Source organism: Sinohyriopsis cumingii, chromosome 17 (genome assembly GCF_028554795.1).
Source record: "Sinohyriopsis cumingii isolate HCF-2022 chromosome 17, ASM2855479v2, whole genome shotgun sequence".
Classification (NCBI taxonomy): domain Eukaryota; kingdom Metazoa; phylum Mollusca; class Bivalvia; order Unionida; family Unionidae; genus Sinohyriopsis; species Sinohyriopsis cumingii.
The window spans coordinates 39296913-39315124 of NC_142977.1; the positions used below are offsets into that span (position 1 = coordinate 39296913).

Below are 18212 nucleotides of genomic sequence, written 5' to 3' on the forward strand. Positions count from 1 at the left end.
TTCTTGATCACCGTGGCGACAGGACTGCGTTGCATTATGTGTTTCAGCGCCAAAATGGCATGACGTAAACACCATTTGACCATAACAATGATAAGGTAAGACAGTATAAGACAATTTCTTCGGTGCATTCCTGACATCCTTGAAAAATCATTTGTCATAATAAATACAACCGTTCACGAAATACAACACTATCATGAACGATCCACTGATTCTGAGTGTGATACAACTGATGTTACCTGCACACGTCTCTGGCTGAATATCGCCGGCATTCAGGTTTATATAATTGAGGTTGCATGATAACTAGTTTATTCTCTAGTATTATATTCTCTCCACAGATTATTCCACATACTGTGGCATTTGTACCAGCTTTCCTCAAGGGATCAATATCTTTGTGAGCTACAAATGACAGCGTTGTAAAATGTACACATACATAGATTTCAACATCTTAGTGACAGTCTTAACGGTTTGAAGAGTTGATTTGGTGTCAGGTATACAAATCTACTCGTTGGTTTCTTTACATAGCGTCGGGTAGCAGGTATATACATCATGCAAACGCGAAAGTACGACGTTTTGATTTTGATTTGGTAATGAACAAGAGTGGAAAATAAAGTATAGCCATATCTGTCATTCCAATCGTCTAAGGCATTCTACTTAAACGAATAGTCAAATAGTTCACAAAATCTTTAAACTGTACGTCTCTCACTTTAAGTTGGAGGATTTTGAAATAAGATTCCTTGTTCAGATTGAAATTCCAAAAGAAATTGTCCGTCATATGCTAAGAAACTCTGGGAAATCGAATCTGACGTATTCATGACAGTTACTGTAAATGGATACATTCTCTTTGTTCCAAATATCGTCTGTGAAACCGAAAGACAAATCAGCAACATCAGTAATCATCCTTCAATTCCATCATGGATGAAAACTATGACCTTGAATGTAATCGTTGCAAGCATGATGAGTCACAATAATATAAAGAATGTGAATTCCAGTTGCATAAGAGGATCCAAATTCAGAAACAGTAAATTACCCACTTTTAAGTTGCTTGCTTTTTCGTCATCCGATAACACCCTGGATTATTATTTTTGAATATTATCTTAATAATCTAACTCGACAATTTTGTGACAAAAAAAAAAAAACGAGGACGAAGTTTTCCGTTGCAAACTAGTGGCATGTATTCTTGATATGATCAAGATGTCCACAAGAAAACGACAATGTCAGTAATTCACAACCACTTTCCTATTGTTCGAATTGTTTCGTACGGTGTCGGTCGTAACATGTTTACCTGACGAGTGTTCGCTTGCAAGCATAACATTGAATTCGTTCTTGTCCTCCACGAAGGCAATACATGACGCTAAATATAATTATCACATTTTACAATAACTGTATTCAAGAACAACATGACACTATTTGAAGCAACGAAATATCATTGGTTATTATACAAGAAAAAAGACAAGAGATGTATCATGAGGAGAAAGCACGTGTTGAAGTTCTTGCATTTCTAGAACTCTCGTTCGGAAAGCCTCCTTTTTATGAGTTATGCTTCTCTTCGTTACTGTACAATAAGCGATTGTCTTAATCATTTATATGATTATTTCCATTCTGACGTAATGATTATCTCTGAATACGTTAGACTCACCAAGAAGGCTCGGATTAAATAATTTATGATATTGATGGATGCTACAATCTAGGAGACACTTCGTTTGGTGCGAGGATATTGATCCACCGATAAAATATAATGTTTTGTCAGCTACCCCCTCCAGGTGAAACTATTGTGGTACGAATAAGTTGTTTCCATCGGTTATGTCGATGTAATCATTAGATTTTAGAATGTGTTTATTTTGAACAAAACGAATTCTGCTAAACCAAATTCGACTCACATAGATTTAAAACCGTCGTGAGTGACAGATAGCATCAAACGATATTGCCCTAAGGTTGGCACCTTCGTTTCAGTTCCTCTAATACTGACACTGTGTTGAAGGCATGCTATTTATCTGCTAGGAATTTAGACTTATGTTGACCGGATAGTGATAGGTAGTTGCTGTTATTGTTCTAAGTCAGTTTGTGGGAAGTTCAAAGATGCGAAAGGTATATAGGGACGAACAAACAACTTGTGTTTCTTGATTATTCTTAACTGACTCGGTCGTGTGGAGGCATAATTTTGTACCAGGGTCACTCATATCATCTTCCAAGTTTGAAAATTGGCTAGTAGCCGTTTCTGTAGTTCCAGTAAGTTGACGCATTCTATTGAAAGGCATTAATAAAAAGCTCACGGATTCTTTAAATCCCATTTCAACTAGATGGCTTTAAACATTTCATTCTTTTTGTTCTGAATAATAATTGAAAATAAATTGTCCGTCGTATGCGAACACATTTTGATCAACGACTGATACGTATTTATGACAGTTTCTGTAACGGCATGCTTCCTCTTTGTTCAAAATTTCGTTTGTGGGGACAAACGTCTACTCAGCGAAAACATAAATCATGTTACAGTTCCAATATGGATAAAATACAGGCGCCTAAATGCAATCTTTACAAGCATTATGAGCCACAACAATATTAGAATGTACATTCGAGCTTATAAGAACATCCAAAGTCAGAAAAGATAGAATCTACATTTGTATGGTTCTTGTTTGTTGCTCATTCATTGGTCCACTGGGTTCATTATCATACGTTAGAATATAACCTTGAATATTCAACTGGACCACTTGGTCACAAATTACTACGCCGCTTGTATACTGAACAAATGCGTTACACTTTATTGTTGATAAGATCAAAATGTGCATTAGAAACATAATCATCAAGCACTTTCCTGTTGTTTGGAATTGATTCACAAGACGTTGCTCGTTACATTCTGATACGACGAATGTTCGCTTGCAGGCATTGCATTAAAATAATTCTTGTTCATCAGGAAGGCAAGATCTGGAAGCTAAACAACAGACATCTCTCCACCATCAATATACTATTCCCGATTTGTTAAATGGCTGGTCACATTTGTTACAATAAGTAGCTGTATCCAAGAACACATTGACATTAGTGAAAACATCGAGATAATATTGTTGATGATAAATGTAAACTACACGAGACCTTCAAGAACGACCTGAATGTATAATATTGATTAATAGCTAGGAGTTAGCATGTCAAGTTCTCTCATTTCTGGAGGTCTGGTTAGAAATGCATGTTGGTTCCTAAATGAGCTCTGCTCCTCTTTGACATTGGCAATATCTGATTGTCTAATGCTTTTCAATGATCGTTTCCATTCCGGTGTTTTGCTAATTTCTGACTAAATTTTCATTCACAACAAAGGTTCTGGCGAAACACCTTTAATCTTGATGGTTGCTAAAGTCTTGGTGATGCTTCGTTTATTACACGAAAGTTGATCCACGGATAAAACATATTTTTGTTTTGGTTTCAAATACCCCTTTCATATGAATCTTGTGTTATTTGAAGAGTATTTGTTCCATCTTGCAGGTCAATGTAAGTATCAGGTTGTTGTAGGTGAAGACATTGGATGAAGCGATTTCCGCTTGTGAAGTAAACTCGCCCCACACATATTTCAAACTGTTGTGAGTGATGGATAACCTCGAACGATCTTATTCTTAAGCTTGGCAATTTCGTTTCAACTCCTTTAAATTTGTCCTCATATCAAAGGTATGAATCTTCTATGCTAGGATGTGCGAATTACATTTGACGTAATTTAAGTCAATTTGTGATAAGTTGGAATGTGGGAAACGTAGAGACGGGCCACCGAAAGATTTGCTTTTCGTTGCTAATCCTGAATCGCTCAGTCTTATGAATGCAGATAGATGTGGATTGAGATCATTCATGTCATCTTCCAAATCACTCGTATCAACATGGTCCAACATTCCCCACAAAGTATGAGACAACAAAGAACGTCGTCGTTTGGCTTCTGGTTTCTCCTTGCAAATGCTTGGTCGTTGTTTGATGATGTAGAATAGTCAGTGTCTCAGAGAAAAGGAAAAGGAGATGGAGCGTTCAGTAGCAGATGAACATACCATTCCAGCAAAGGAGTGCAAAAGGACAAAGGGCCAGACGAGCTGAACAAATTGAAGAACGCAAACATCTGCACCCATGAAAATGAAATAATTAAAAATATTAAAAATATCAAAGACAGTAACAAGATGAAAAAGGGAATTTTTATCATGTGCTTTGAAATTTCATTATGATTCTGTGTCACGAGAATATTTTACAAACCTAAGTGTTTCTTTGTCCATTTCAGTATGGGTAACACATTTATTTCATAAGGCAAGGACATGAGTTTTTGTTGAAAGGGCAATGTTTGAATATTACACATTTTCTACAAACACTGGATAAGCTGATGTTTTTGTAGTAAAATATTTAGGGATAGGTGAAAACGTTTTCTCTTAGGTTTCTCCAGAGTAGTTTACATTTCTCTCAAAATATTAAACTCTTTCAAGATGTATTTTAACACGCTAACAATTTATTTTCACTCACTTCCTTTTAAATAGTACGTTTAATCTTTTTCCTTGCTTCTTCTTTTCCGCTTTTTTTGTGCTGTTTAACATATGGTTGGGTCGTTGCAAGATATAACTAATTCTTCCCTTTGTTTCATTTTGAAATCATAAAGGACAGGTTATAGTTGTGAAGGAGGTGAAAAACGACCATCCTTATGGCTATGAAAAGTGATGTCACGCTTCCGATGTACTTTGTTAGTTAGATCAAAAAGACCCCCTAATCAGGTTTGGTTCCCCCTTAGTTGGGTTAAACATCTGTGTCATCTGTCCTCAAGAGCAGTGCTAATTATCGATTTTGAAGTCACAGGTGCCATCTTGTGTAAAGATTGTGCTTGCACTGTTATAGTCCCTTTTAGGCTATAGAGGTTAACATAGTTTGTCATTGATTCAGTGTCCACATGTGTTGAATCTACAAGGGAATGCTAGTTCCCGTTAAAGGCCATATCGCCCCAAATTACAACTTTTGTTTTTCTCTAGTACCAGGTTGGAACTATTTAGGTGTTTCCATTTACATGAGCAAGTACAAATTCTCCATAATTGACCTGTCGAACAATCTATAATAATATATTTTATTTCATTCACAAATTAGAGCTTAAAATGTGTTTGAAAGCCAAAATAAAATGGTATTTATAAATATAAACCATAACTTTTATGACATACCTCTACGTCATAGCAAACATATGATTCGTTTCATCTCTCCCTGAATAAAAAGGATGTACGTAGTATAGTAATGTAGGTATTGCTGGGCATTATGAGATGCATTCGTGTAAATACAACATATATTTGTAAGTGATTTTTATTATTTCGTTCGCTTCGAAATAACCCAGTACTTAAATAGTTTTGTCGTATGTTCGAGACCACCCAATATCCAACACTATATATATATATATATATATATATATATATATATATATATATATATATATATATATATATATATATATATATATATTTATTTATTTATTTATTTATTAATTTGTAGTGATATATATATATATATATATATATATATATATATATATATATATATATATATATATATATATATATATATATATAGTGTTAGGGCTTGAAAGGGTGACTCTCAATTGAAGGCCCAAACGACTGTCTCTATGAGTTAGGTCTTTAATGAACAGTTGTAAATGAATATATTTTCGACATTTACAGGATTAAGGGATGTATCATTACGAATGATTGCCGATGGTGTTGCCGATGTATGGGCAAACCTTTCCACAGCGTTGGGGATTCAGTCCAATCAAGTGATTGTAGCAGCTGATGAACCTTCAAGGAAAGCATTACATATTCTTCAGTATTGGAGGGACATTGTTATGAGAGACAAACCAAAATCGCTTATACCAGATTTAATCATTGTAATGGAAACGCTTCAGAAAAGAGCCGTAGCCGTGGCTTTAAGGAGCTTAAATGGATTAGAAGATAGTAAGTAAATAATAATCAAATGACACAAAATTCCAGCAGTGAGTTAGAAAATAAAGTACTACAATGATCCAATAGCATTGCATTTCTGTATTGGATTAAGACAAAACTGCATTAATTAAACGGAATAAAATTCCTTTGTTAGGTTAAAAAAGAAAGGTTTGTGTTTAGCATCCAAAGCAATATAGCTACAAGGTTAAAAAAGACATTGACAAATAATGTTAATGGATGCAAATTAGGTCAAATTTAGTGACCATAAATAATTCAAATCATTCGGATAACCCATGTAGAATCTACAGATCAAAAGTGACCAGACAATATGATCTTCAATACAGTCGTGTATTAGTTCACAAGTATGTTATCTGACCATACCTATATTACGATGGATATTTAAGGAAGGTCTACACATTGTTTATCTTCAGGTGTGATGTAATTATTTGTTACTGAAGACCTTTAATTATCGCCTTGATTTAAATCAAAATAAAGAGGTTTAAGATAGTTTCATGTTGAGAATTGTTTTTTTTATGCTGAAAAGATAATTGTTTTTTCATTATCTGAATTACATTTCAGTCCGATGCAAGCATCCTTCGCTTAACGGAACCGTCAAACCAGACCAATCTGACTATCTGTTTGGACAAAGTGTTAGAGTTTCCTCTTGTGATGACGGATACATGCTGGCAAACCAGAGTTATCTCGTTTGCTCAGAAAAAGGGACCTGGTTAGGAAATTCAACTTGCAGACATGGTAAGAAAGCAATAAAATATAAAAAGGAAAATAAGCCCCGAATTTCAACGCGCAATTCTAAGGGATCTACAGTAATATTATTTGTCATATTATTGACGATACGGCCTCTTACACAAGTGTTAAAGGTATTAATAGCATGTAGGTCTCTAAAAAGTAAACACACACACACGTATATATATATATATATATATATATATATATATATATATATATATATCTGTGTGTGTGTGTGTGTGTGTGTGTGTGTGTGTGTGTTTCAGTAGCTACTGAAGTACAACATACAAGTGTAAATATCGACTTTCGAAAGAAACAAATAGATTTCATAACAGTGAAATATCTATAGACGGAATGTGTAATATAACGTGAATATTGGAAAGTCAAAGAAAGAAATATCATAATGCAATTAGCGGTGTCCTGATAAATGGGTTCATTAAATAGATACGCTTTGAAAATTTAAATGAAAATCAAAGCATCCTCATATGTCTTCTTTAAAGTCAAGTTGATATAAGTCTGCACAGAAGTCGATAAAATTGATCGTCACCGTACACAGGAGTTATAATTTGCTTTGTCAGTATATTTCGTTTGATTCGCCAAATTTTATTTTGAACACAGTTAAGTTAACTCCTACTGAGTACGGTATGCTCTATTCATGAATCCGGCATTTGAAGTAATACGCTGATTGTATGAATAAAAGTCCTGTTGCGTGAGTTAGGAGACACGTACAATTTTATTTTATATTACTATTGCCCAAGCAAGGAAACGAACAAACCAACAGCACGGATAATGAGGACATTAGCTTCTCATTAAATGTATACTCCAACTTGCATCAGTCGGTCTTGATTGCGTAAACAAGTTTAGCTCTTTCCTAAAACTAATTCCGGTGTTTTTCTATTTTATGTCGTTAAGCCGAACATTTCAAAACGGCAATAGTGTATTCAGTGCGAAATATATTTACTTTCTATCAGCAATATGTAGCCCTGAATGCGGCATAAATGGGAAGTGCGTGAGAGACAACGAATGTCGATGTTTAGAAGGATTCTCTGGAAAGACATGTGACGAGAAAGTCGAAACAGAAGGTAGTTTATTTACTTCTAGCTATGAAACGGAATGCTACTTATTTTCAATTAATTCTAGTGTCTCCATATGTAATATTGTAAGTTAAGCTATTAATAAGCTAACCACTACCCATGTTTGTTTAATTTATGTAAGTGGTGCAAATTTTGATTTTAAGTTTCATCAATTGTACTGAATCTCACTCAAGTACATAGTAATTAGGTTTGGAGAATTTAATATTGACTGAAAACTATTTCTGGGTAGGAATTTGTGTTTCACCATGTTCTCATTTAGTCAATTCCAACATTGATTTGGTAATTTAGTTCAAATCCTACTTTCACCAAGGTAGCGATTGTGGAGAAATAAAATTTGCTAGGAGTTGCATAAAAATGATGTTGTTGTGTCAAGGCATGCAGATGATATTATTTAGAATATTTTAAAATAGAAGCAGTGTAAGGAGGTTATGTGTTTTTAAAATAAATACTTTACGCTAATGATTTATAGGATTTTGGTTTATCGTGCTTAGTTGCAAGTCCTAGCAAATAGTATATTTACTTAAATTTACCTTCAGCTAACTTTCATTTCTAAATTAACAAGAGATACTCGCTAAAACAAAATAATGAAACGAACAAGTGAAATAAAGTTATGCACGAAACAAACAATGAGAGAATTGTCTTGATACGAGTTTACCATTTAATGGAATCCATTATGTTCCCCTTTATTTTGTCTTTTCATTTGAATGTGAATCATTAGCCGATGACTATAAAATTATTCAGACTGGTGTCATTCAGGGAAGGTTTTCTCACAAAACCGTTGTGGAGATCAGTTGTAATAAATCACAAGCACCCTTAGATGATGTAAAACGTGCAACGTGCAACAAAAGCTTTTGGATGCCACAGAAACCTTTTTGCGAAAGTAACGGTGAACGGTTCCTTTGCTTACCGTATTATTCGTAAAAGAATATTTGATTAAGTTGCTGTTATTGTCAAACAGAGGTTCTGGAGTCTCATAAATGCGTTTATCGATCTTTGGATTCTACGTATGTCAATAATGCTCGGAAACTTTGGGTAGAATATAAGTAGATGATAATTCTTTTGTCTTGTGGGTAACTACATTTGGCGACAAAACATTATAAGATTGTTGAAACTTTAAAAGGTTATATTTTAAGTGCTAATTTGTGTTTTGGATGCTCTCGGGATACTACTTCAGCGCCAAATTCAAATTATTATTAATTAAAATTATGACACGTTCATTGCAGTTGGTTTAGAAATTGCTCCAAAATAAAGTTGCTTATCTATCCAAGGCAGAAATATAAATTACAGTGTTTTAATATGTATGATGTTGCAATATGTTTTGTGATGTTCGCAAAAATATTTTATGATCGAGCAAATGTCATAATTATGACAGTAATGAACGGATAAGTCGCTTTTTTCTTTTCTGATGACATATAGATTTTAACTCACAATCGCGGAGCTTATCTACATTATCAGGATGCTTTTTTTCACCGCATTTCCGGAACTCCATGCATTCATTAGTCCCTTCAGAATTTCGTTTGTGATACCTTTGCTCTTTTGGGAGTAGTTTCGTATTGACTAGATGGAACCATACAATATATGTAATCCATAGTCATTACATTTCAAGGGACTGATAGTTCCTGGTGTATAATCTTTCAGTATTTGACGTTTCTCCTTTTCCTTCAAAGTTAGTCACCCATACTGAAATTCTCTATCTGTTTTTCTTCTGTCTTGAAGGTGAGCTTTTAATCTGTCATGGATGTTTTACTAATATATTTAGCCATATTCTATAAATCTCGCATGTGATGGGTTGCTGCAGTAAAGCATTTGGTGCAACTGTTTCTTTCGGTTACTCTGTTAGTAGTATCAAATGTCTCTTTGGTCACCAAAGTTCAACTCGGACGTTTTCCAGACTGTCTGAACTGATCTTAAGTTTTGTTTACTTCCGATTGTGTGGTTTCCTCCATAAAGGCCATACGATTTCTATGGTTGTCCGTATAGGTGAGCGTTCAGTATACGTGTCGTTACTTGAATGGTCGCTACTTTTGTATTTGTTACATGTCTGCTGCTTTATGATATATCGTCATTTGTGTTGTGTATTTCATCATTTTTTTAAATATCGGCATTTGGTGTGTCTACATAATTGATATATCCTAATGCATCGATCATTGCATACTGTTCATTTGACAATAAGGAAGTCGATGAAACGTATGTCATCCGTTCTCTTCTCAGAGGAAGTGTTATCCATTCCCATGACTATATTTCGTAAATTCTGATTATGTTGTCACATTGTTCTGTTTTATTCCTGAAGTAGAACTCTATCATTTATACTATGCTCTACTTACGCCCCCCCCCCTCCCCCTTACCTAGCAGTTGTGCGACTTGATTTTTTTCCTTGTATTATTATTATTATTATTATTTTAGATACTTGTTCACTGCAATCCGTCCCAGGTACACTGTACAGCTATAATATTACAAGAGACAATGTAATTCCTGGTCCGGTTTCGTCTGGTAGACGGATCAAAGTGACTTGTGAAGAAGGATATATTCCAGTTTCCCAACGTTCGGATGTTAGCATGTGTATCAATGGTGTTTGGGAACCAGATATTTCGCAATGTGAGAAAAAAGGTAATTTGTGATATAGCTGAATACACAGTAATCGCATGTTTCGTAAACACAGACACCTCGAAGTCATCTGCAAATATATGTTATTTGATACTTATACTTACAAATGAATTATTGTCGTAAATGTTTATTTTTATATTTATTGTATGTCAGATTGGAGATTTCACAACAATATGGAACTAATTTTAGTATAAAGGCAGTGAGCCCCAAGTGAATTTAATCTGTAGTAATATCTTTAAAAAACACCCATGTGTGAATGTGTGTTTACATTTTAAAGCTGGTAAAATGTTTCCCTTTCAAATTAACATTAGTGTGTAATGACAAAATTAAATAATTGTCAAAGCTATTACATCTGCATTGATTTTCAAAGATTCTTGCAATTACATTAGTTAACTAACATGATACAAAATCTGTATAGAAATAAATTCATATATTATAATTAAGGAGCCAGATCAAACTATCTAGAATTTCTGATGATAAGTTACTAAAGACAAATGCTTTCATTTGTCTTTGGTCTATGTATTGCCCATGCTAAGAGTTAACATTTCTCTTAGAGATCTTGCCTATAAATTACATATTTCTTAACATTTTTCTAATGCTGACTGAGGAAGGTTTATGCTCACGTTGCAAATTAAGTGATCCCGAATTTGGAACAGTTGATATCGATATATACATACCAGTGAAGATATATCTTGATTTAAAGCACATAGAAATGTTAAGTTACGCATACTTTATGATCTTATGTTTCCTATTCGTTTATCAGTTTTGTCAGATATATTTGCAAAAATAATTCGGTTGATTACTTCATCTTTCCTTGGAAGTCTTCGTTTATTTAAAGCATTTCCACGCATTTATTTAGTTTCATGTGGCGCTCCAAGCATACTAAATGTGATAGTCGACCCATCGAAAGAGACTTATGCAGTAAACGAAAACGTCTATCTGACAGGATGTCTGAAAGGTCTTGACCTTGTAGGGGTGAGATTTCTTTTGTGTCTGAAAGATGGTTCGTGGCATGGGAATGCACAATGTACATCATGTAAGTAACAAGAAATTAAATTTGTCAGTTTTACTGCCGCTATTATAAACGTGATAATTAAACCACTACCAATGTTCATCACGTTAAAATTTATCGAAAAGTCTGGACGGACATTACATTGCGATAGTAGTGCAGATGGTGCAAAGTGGACCAATCATATTCTTGCATTTAATCCATTATGAGATATGTATGAACATTAAGATCTACAATTTATAATTGATACGGTGTAAACGTTTAGGAACACTGAACAATCCGTTAAAGTTGTAATGCAGTTGATGTTACAAATGTTTGTTTATCTGGGAAATATGTTTACCTGTGATATATGTATTTCGCTATAGTGTCTGGTTTCAATTATTTGCAAACCTATTCGCAGGAACAAAATATCATTTTATATTATGTTGTAATGTTTCCCTTTACTATTTCAAATGATAAAACTCGAGGTAAATAAAGTAAGGCATCATATTGAAAATGATTTTAGATCTTAAATAATGTCCCAATTGTAATTTTGCTTTCAAAGAATCACGCATGAGCAGTGAAAGTTTGTATACTGGACTATTAGACTTTTTTCAAAACGACATTGCATCTTTGTCAAATAAAACATATAAATAACCAGTGAGAACACTTGGAAAACATTATTTATTTTTCATATTTTAAAACATGCATCATACGTACCCCCATATATATATATATATATATATATATATATATATATATATATATATATATATATATATATATATATATATATATATATATATATAACATTTTTCACACTTAGTTATATCAGAGAAATCCGGTGATACTGGTAAAAGTATTGAAGTATTCTTGATGATGATCGACGTGAATGTATTTTCCATTTGTAAAATCGTGCCCGCAAGTTTGCTTGTGTGCGTTTGTTTGTTTGTTCCCATCAAGCCTTGCACATCCGTTGCAGTACATAGTAGTGTTCGAGTTGACCTCACTCTGGCACACCTATATACTACATGTGAAGTCTCGCCAGTTATTAATGACGAATTAATTAGTTCGATACAGCACTAGATTATGCTAATAAACACATATTTTACTGTAGAATTATGTCTTAATCATTAAAAAGACTGTACAAGTCTTTCGATTGTAATGCAGTTGAAGACGGAACACATTATTTTGCTGTGAAATGTAGGCCAAATTTCAAGCATTATCAGTACTACATTATTCTTTTAAATTCGTAAATGTTCAATATACGTTTGCATCATGTTTTAATGTTTATCTTTGCTGTTTCACAATATATTCTTTAAAGTCTAAACTGTTAAAGAGTCTTTAAGCATCTGTTTTAAAATCTTACAAAACATGTTGCAAGTGTAATATTAATTTAAGAGAAAGTGCTCATGGGCCCTTGTAGCGAGCTTTGAGTATCAGACTGCTGACCCAGGAAACTTGTATATAGATTCAAACAAATTATATAAACAATTAGTGAGCAATGTAGACAAGTTAAATAGTTAAAAAGGATTTATCGTCTTCGTTCCCAAAATAATCTAATTCGAACGTTCCAATATATTTAACAACGGAAATATTTTAATATACTGAGTCACATAACCACTGAAAAATTAACAATGACGACAAAAGTTTGTTTATATGGCAAATACGTACAAACTAGTTCAGACTGTAATTACGAAAGGGCTTAGGTCGAGAGATATAAAAATAAAACATGTGCTTTACTTGTATTGTTCGGCTGAAATGAAAAGATTTGTTTAACTCAGTCACCGTATCTACTCAATACGCTGTCGTTGAAGTCACACGTCAACATTTATAAAAATGAAACAAATGTAGCAAAAATGTTTTCGCTGTTACCATACTACGTCACGTAACACAGTTTCTACGCATACGCGATACGCGGAGCAGAGAGTAGGATGTCACCACTCTTCCAGCAATTCCCCAGACCCGGTGCAGTAAAATGGCACAATTTCGATGTCTCATACCAAGAAAAGAAGTCTACAGTGAAGAGCAAAATATAAAAATACACGTCCGACACACACACACACACACACTCACATACACAGATATATACATACATATATATATATATATATATATATATATATATATATATATATATATATATATCCGACCAACTACTACCAAAGCAAACTAATTACAGCCTTATTTAACTTTTTTTAAAATTAGACAATATATGTAGCTAAACAATAGCAACACGCACAAGATGAAACATATTTATTAATACAGCATATTCATTAAAGAAAACAGTGTGAAAGATTATGGATTTTATTGCGGTAACTAAGATCAGTTGCATGTAATTACAGTGACATGAAACTATGCTTGATAAGGATTATATATGGAAAGATCGTACCATTGTCTTCTATAAACGTACATATATATTTATTTATGAACTGATTCATGCGAAAACTGGTCTTATGGCAATGAGCGGAAAACGCTGTAAAGCCCTGCTCGGAGTATGATTTCAAATTTTCGCAAGTACCGCTTAGGCGAAAGTGATTTCTCATTTTCAAGAGCGATTTATACTGGGTTTTAAAAAACCGTTGCATGTTTTTCACTGATTTTGCAGATGACAGTGTATTTATGATATGCCTATATTTAATATAGTATAAATATGTTACAATACAGCAACCACATGAATACATGTCATTAACATAATGATTTATTATTGACCATAACTGATGAATTAGAGTATTCTTTGTAGATAGACAAATGAAACTAAACCTTATACATTTATAATATTTTAAGAGAAGTATCGAATATTTCGTTAGGAAGTTAAGAAGTATAAAATTGTATCTTGATTTTGTTTCGGCGTATGTTTTCAGAGGGTACATTTAATTAAATTATGGTATATCATGCATTTTTTTCCGATGAGAACAAGGCAGAAATACTATCTGGTTATTCACATTTTTAATTGCTTTGTCTGGACATTTGGGACAAAATCCAATAAAACAAAAATAAAATAAATCTAAGATTCGTTAACTGCGCGGGGAATGATTTATTTTTTAAAAAAAATATATTATTTTGAACAATTAGTTCTTATATTTATTTTAAATTGTGTTCTTTGCAATTTTAATTGGAAGTTGTATTTGCTGAACACTTCGGTAATATTCCTTCATCGACATCAAATTCGCCAATTCTAGAATCGGATGATCCTATTTTCCCACATGATACAAAAAGGACAGATGAAATGGGAAAACGAAGCCAGATGACAGAGAATCCAAGAGGGAGGAGAAAGCCATTGATAATGAGTACGACGACGTTGTTATGGAAACAAAATAGAAGAGATATAATATATGGACGGCGAGTGATTTTATCAGAAGGAGCTGTGGTTGCCGCGAACATGATATTGTCACATGTTGACCATGACAGAACAATGATAATGAAGCAGTTTTAAAGACCTGAGTTGATTGCAATCTTTGTATATTAATAATTTCTATCCATTAAAACACAGTTTATCATCATAACTTACATCCAATATAAAGATGCTGATATTATGCATAATGAAAAACCATAAGCCTCTTTAATTAATGTCAGTGTTATTAGATACAGTAAAGGCATACTTAAGTTTGCCGACAGTTTCATGCACACTTTTTATAATTTTATTAGTTTTCATTTTCTCAACAATTGATGAAAATAAGAACCAATTAAATGTGACATTTGTTCGTAGCCATGAGCTGTTTGTATGTGTTTGCTTGACTGTGTGGTGTAAACCACCGTATCCGAGCAGTTGTTGACGCACCAGATAGAATGTTTGTGTAGACCATGAGGAGATCCCAGTATATAGTATGAAAATCTAAGGACAGATGATCGATACTGAGTGCAGTAAGAATTAAACATCAAACGTTTTTGTTTAAGAATTCGAGGAATTTGTCAGGTCCTGCCATTAGGATATCATATATTCAAGACCCTCAGAGGAGTGAAGCTTCATGCGACCCGTGCCGATCCGAAATGGTTGCAGCGTACTTCGACAGCAGCGCTATCTTTCATCGAATAACAACCGTTTCGGATCGGCAATGTTCGCTAAACGCCCCTAACAAACCTGCAAAAGGTTTACTGATTTGGAGAAAAATAAGTTACTTTTTAGATTTTTTTTATCTCACATGTTATGTACTGAAGATACGAGTTAGGTCGATGGTCTTATATTAGGACACTATCTGAAAAATATATGAAGTTTAGCTCAGATTTAAAGTTTATATAAGCTGTTTTGCTTGAGCTATACAAACCGTTTGTTTATTAACCTATTATTGAAAAAATGTCAAGATAGTTAACAAAATTGTATGAGGTTACAAGTTTATTTTATTTTATTTATTTCTCGTAAACAAATTTCGACCCAGCACAGGGTGTGACAAAATACTTGTTCGAGAAATCTGCATGCCCTTATTCCTGCAGGAATTGTTGTTATTGTTTCTGTTGGTTCGTGTAAAACAGTTTTCTGAGATTCCGCCTGGCAACATTTTTGGAGAACAGTACAACACATGATATCGCATAATGATCAGGTATACTTTCGCAGTGACGTATATCATTACCTAGTCAATGGATATGCAAGCAATACTAATAATGATAGAGTTAGTGAGTGAGCCGTCGAATCATGTGGATGTATTATTTGATAGAGGAAGTGTGTTCAGTCCTTTTTATTCTAGTTCCCAGACAAGACTGACATGACTTACTAGAGCACTATGAGGTGTCGTTTTGTTAGATATGGAAAACGGTATTCTGTGCTGTTTCTATTTATTTACGTAAAGAGTTCTTCCTTGTACTGTCTTGGATTTATACAGAAAGGAAGATCTAGTGAAATTTTCATGTACCCTGCACACACCATGTAAATAGAACATCTGCCAACAAAAATATTCTTGTTAAGCTATCCAGGTCTTTTAGTCTTGGGAATGGAAATGTGCTGAGCATGCGCGTTATTATATTTAGTGAGTTACAGAAGGCTTTTTAAATTAAAATATGTAAGGCAATATTAACTGGGTACAAGCTTCCAAGTTCTTCTTTTAGTTGAATATAATATTCATTATAAGAGTAAATACATAAGCACCTGTTGCTGTCTTTTCCAGACATATCCAACTGTTTTTAGTGAGGTATGGTATCTAAAGCCTAAGCTTTCTTGTTTGTTAGGATTTACCCAATTAATTGGACTGTGGCTAATACAGTAGACAAATTTGTCATAACTCTTTGTCATGTAGACGTGATGGTTGCATTGCAGCATGAACTTGACTTTTTAAAGCTGTTGAAAGGTAATATTGTCCTGGGCAGCCGCGGTGGCTCAATGATCAGCGTGCCCGACTCACGACGATTAAAATGGGGCATATTCGAATACTACCAACGGACCATCCTGGGTTCTCCACCGTCAACCTGTTGTGAGTTCTTCACAAGTCAATTAAATTGCCTCACTAAATAACCCACTTATGTTGCTGTGCCGTAAAGCACTAAACTAAACCAAAACAGCTGTATTGATGCAGGTGATCAAAGTAACAAAAATGTCATTACAGTTGTTAATCTGTTTAGCATAAGAATTTATACGAAAAAGCGTTCAGACTTTAAGTCACATTCAAATTGGAGATTAATACTCATTGCCAAAAAAGCCCTGCTAGAACGACTAACTGTTCATGTTCAATTGGTAACAGACTCTGTTGAGGACGCGGTCATGAAATTTATAGGGCTCCTCTACTCCTCTACATTAGAAATCATCGCAAGCAGACAGCGTATAAAGTTCACATTTTCATAAATGTACATATCATGCTTCATAAAATATTTAAAATATTTGGCATTTGCGTGTAACTCAGTTTTCTTGCCGCAGTTTCCAGTATGGTTAGAAAACTTAATGTGTATATTCACCGTTGTCACTTATGTTAACATGTTGAAATGTGTGTGTGTGTATGTGTGTGTGTGTGTGTGTGTGTGTGTGTGTGCATTTTATAATTTTAACGTTGCTTTAGCCATTTGTCAGCTATATCGCTACGATGTCTTTAATGTGACAGTTCATATTGATGTTTAGAACCGGGGCATCATTACACAGAGATGTAGCATCCGCTCCCACCATGTCACATTACCTTGACACCGGGCCGACCAGTCCTAGCAATAACCTCTTAATGCTGAGGGCCAAGCGAGGCAGCTATTACCATTTTTATAAGTCTTTTGCATGACTCGATCGGGCTTCGAACCCGTGATCTCCCGCATCCGAGGCGGACTCTTTAACCACTTAAGCCACCGCAGCTATCCCCTTGAAAATGAAATTGCGTTTTGCAGTTACCCATTGTTTTGTGTACTGTTGCTCTGCTAAGGCTCTGTATTATGTAATTTTGAAACTGGCCAGACATATCATTCTGCCGAATAATATTTTGGTTCATTCTTACCAAAAACGTTGAAATTTATATATGCTATAAGTGTGAAAAAGAGACACGTCTTTAATATAAACTGATTTCATGAATGTGAAACACAATAAGACCACTGTTTCATGCAATTTCCCTCGCTAAAATGCCAAAGTTAATCTTGCATTTATTGTACGAATGACATACAGTGCGATACATGCTCCCTAGGAGTATTCGATCATGTGTAAAAAAAGCTTCTAACCTAAATGATCAAATGACAAGCATATTTTCATTTAAACAAATGTGATATCAAGACAGCGACACCTAAGTAGTACGGTCTTGTATTTATCTGTAATATTGAAGCTGTGCTAGTGATCTGAAATTTAATTGTGCAGTTTCCATACATGCATTTATTTTTCCTAGTTGAATCTGCTTGGTTCCCGTCTGAACAATTAAAACAAATGCACATGATGTTTGCTCTGTATCGTACTTTATTTTATATTAAGTG

At 34.1% G+C, this 18212-nt stretch overlaps 1 protein-coding gene across 5 annotated transcripts in view; it reads left to right on the plus strand.

The window, feature by feature from the left end:
* LOC149778462 (sushi, von Willebrand factor type A, EGF and pentraxin domain-containing protein 1-like) overlaps positions 1-18212 on the plus strand; it is a 119678-nt gene that overhangs the window by 85464 nt on the left and 16002 nt on the right. For 4 of the 5 annotated variants that reach the window (XM_089939303.1, XM_089939307.1, XM_089939306.1 and 1 more), the window contains 5 exons: positions 5661-5930; positions 6498-6671; positions 7637-7747; positions 10163-10366; positions 11223-11399. In XM_089939303.1, the coding sequence (XP_089795429.1) occupies positions 5661-5930; positions 6498-6671; positions 7637-7747; positions 10163-10366; positions 11223-11399 (936 nt within the window). The remainder of the gene's footprint in view (positions 1-5660; positions 5931-6497; positions 6672-7636; positions 7748-10162; positions 10367-11222; positions 11400-18212) is intronic. The other variant, XM_089939304.1, reaches the window with a different exon arrangement.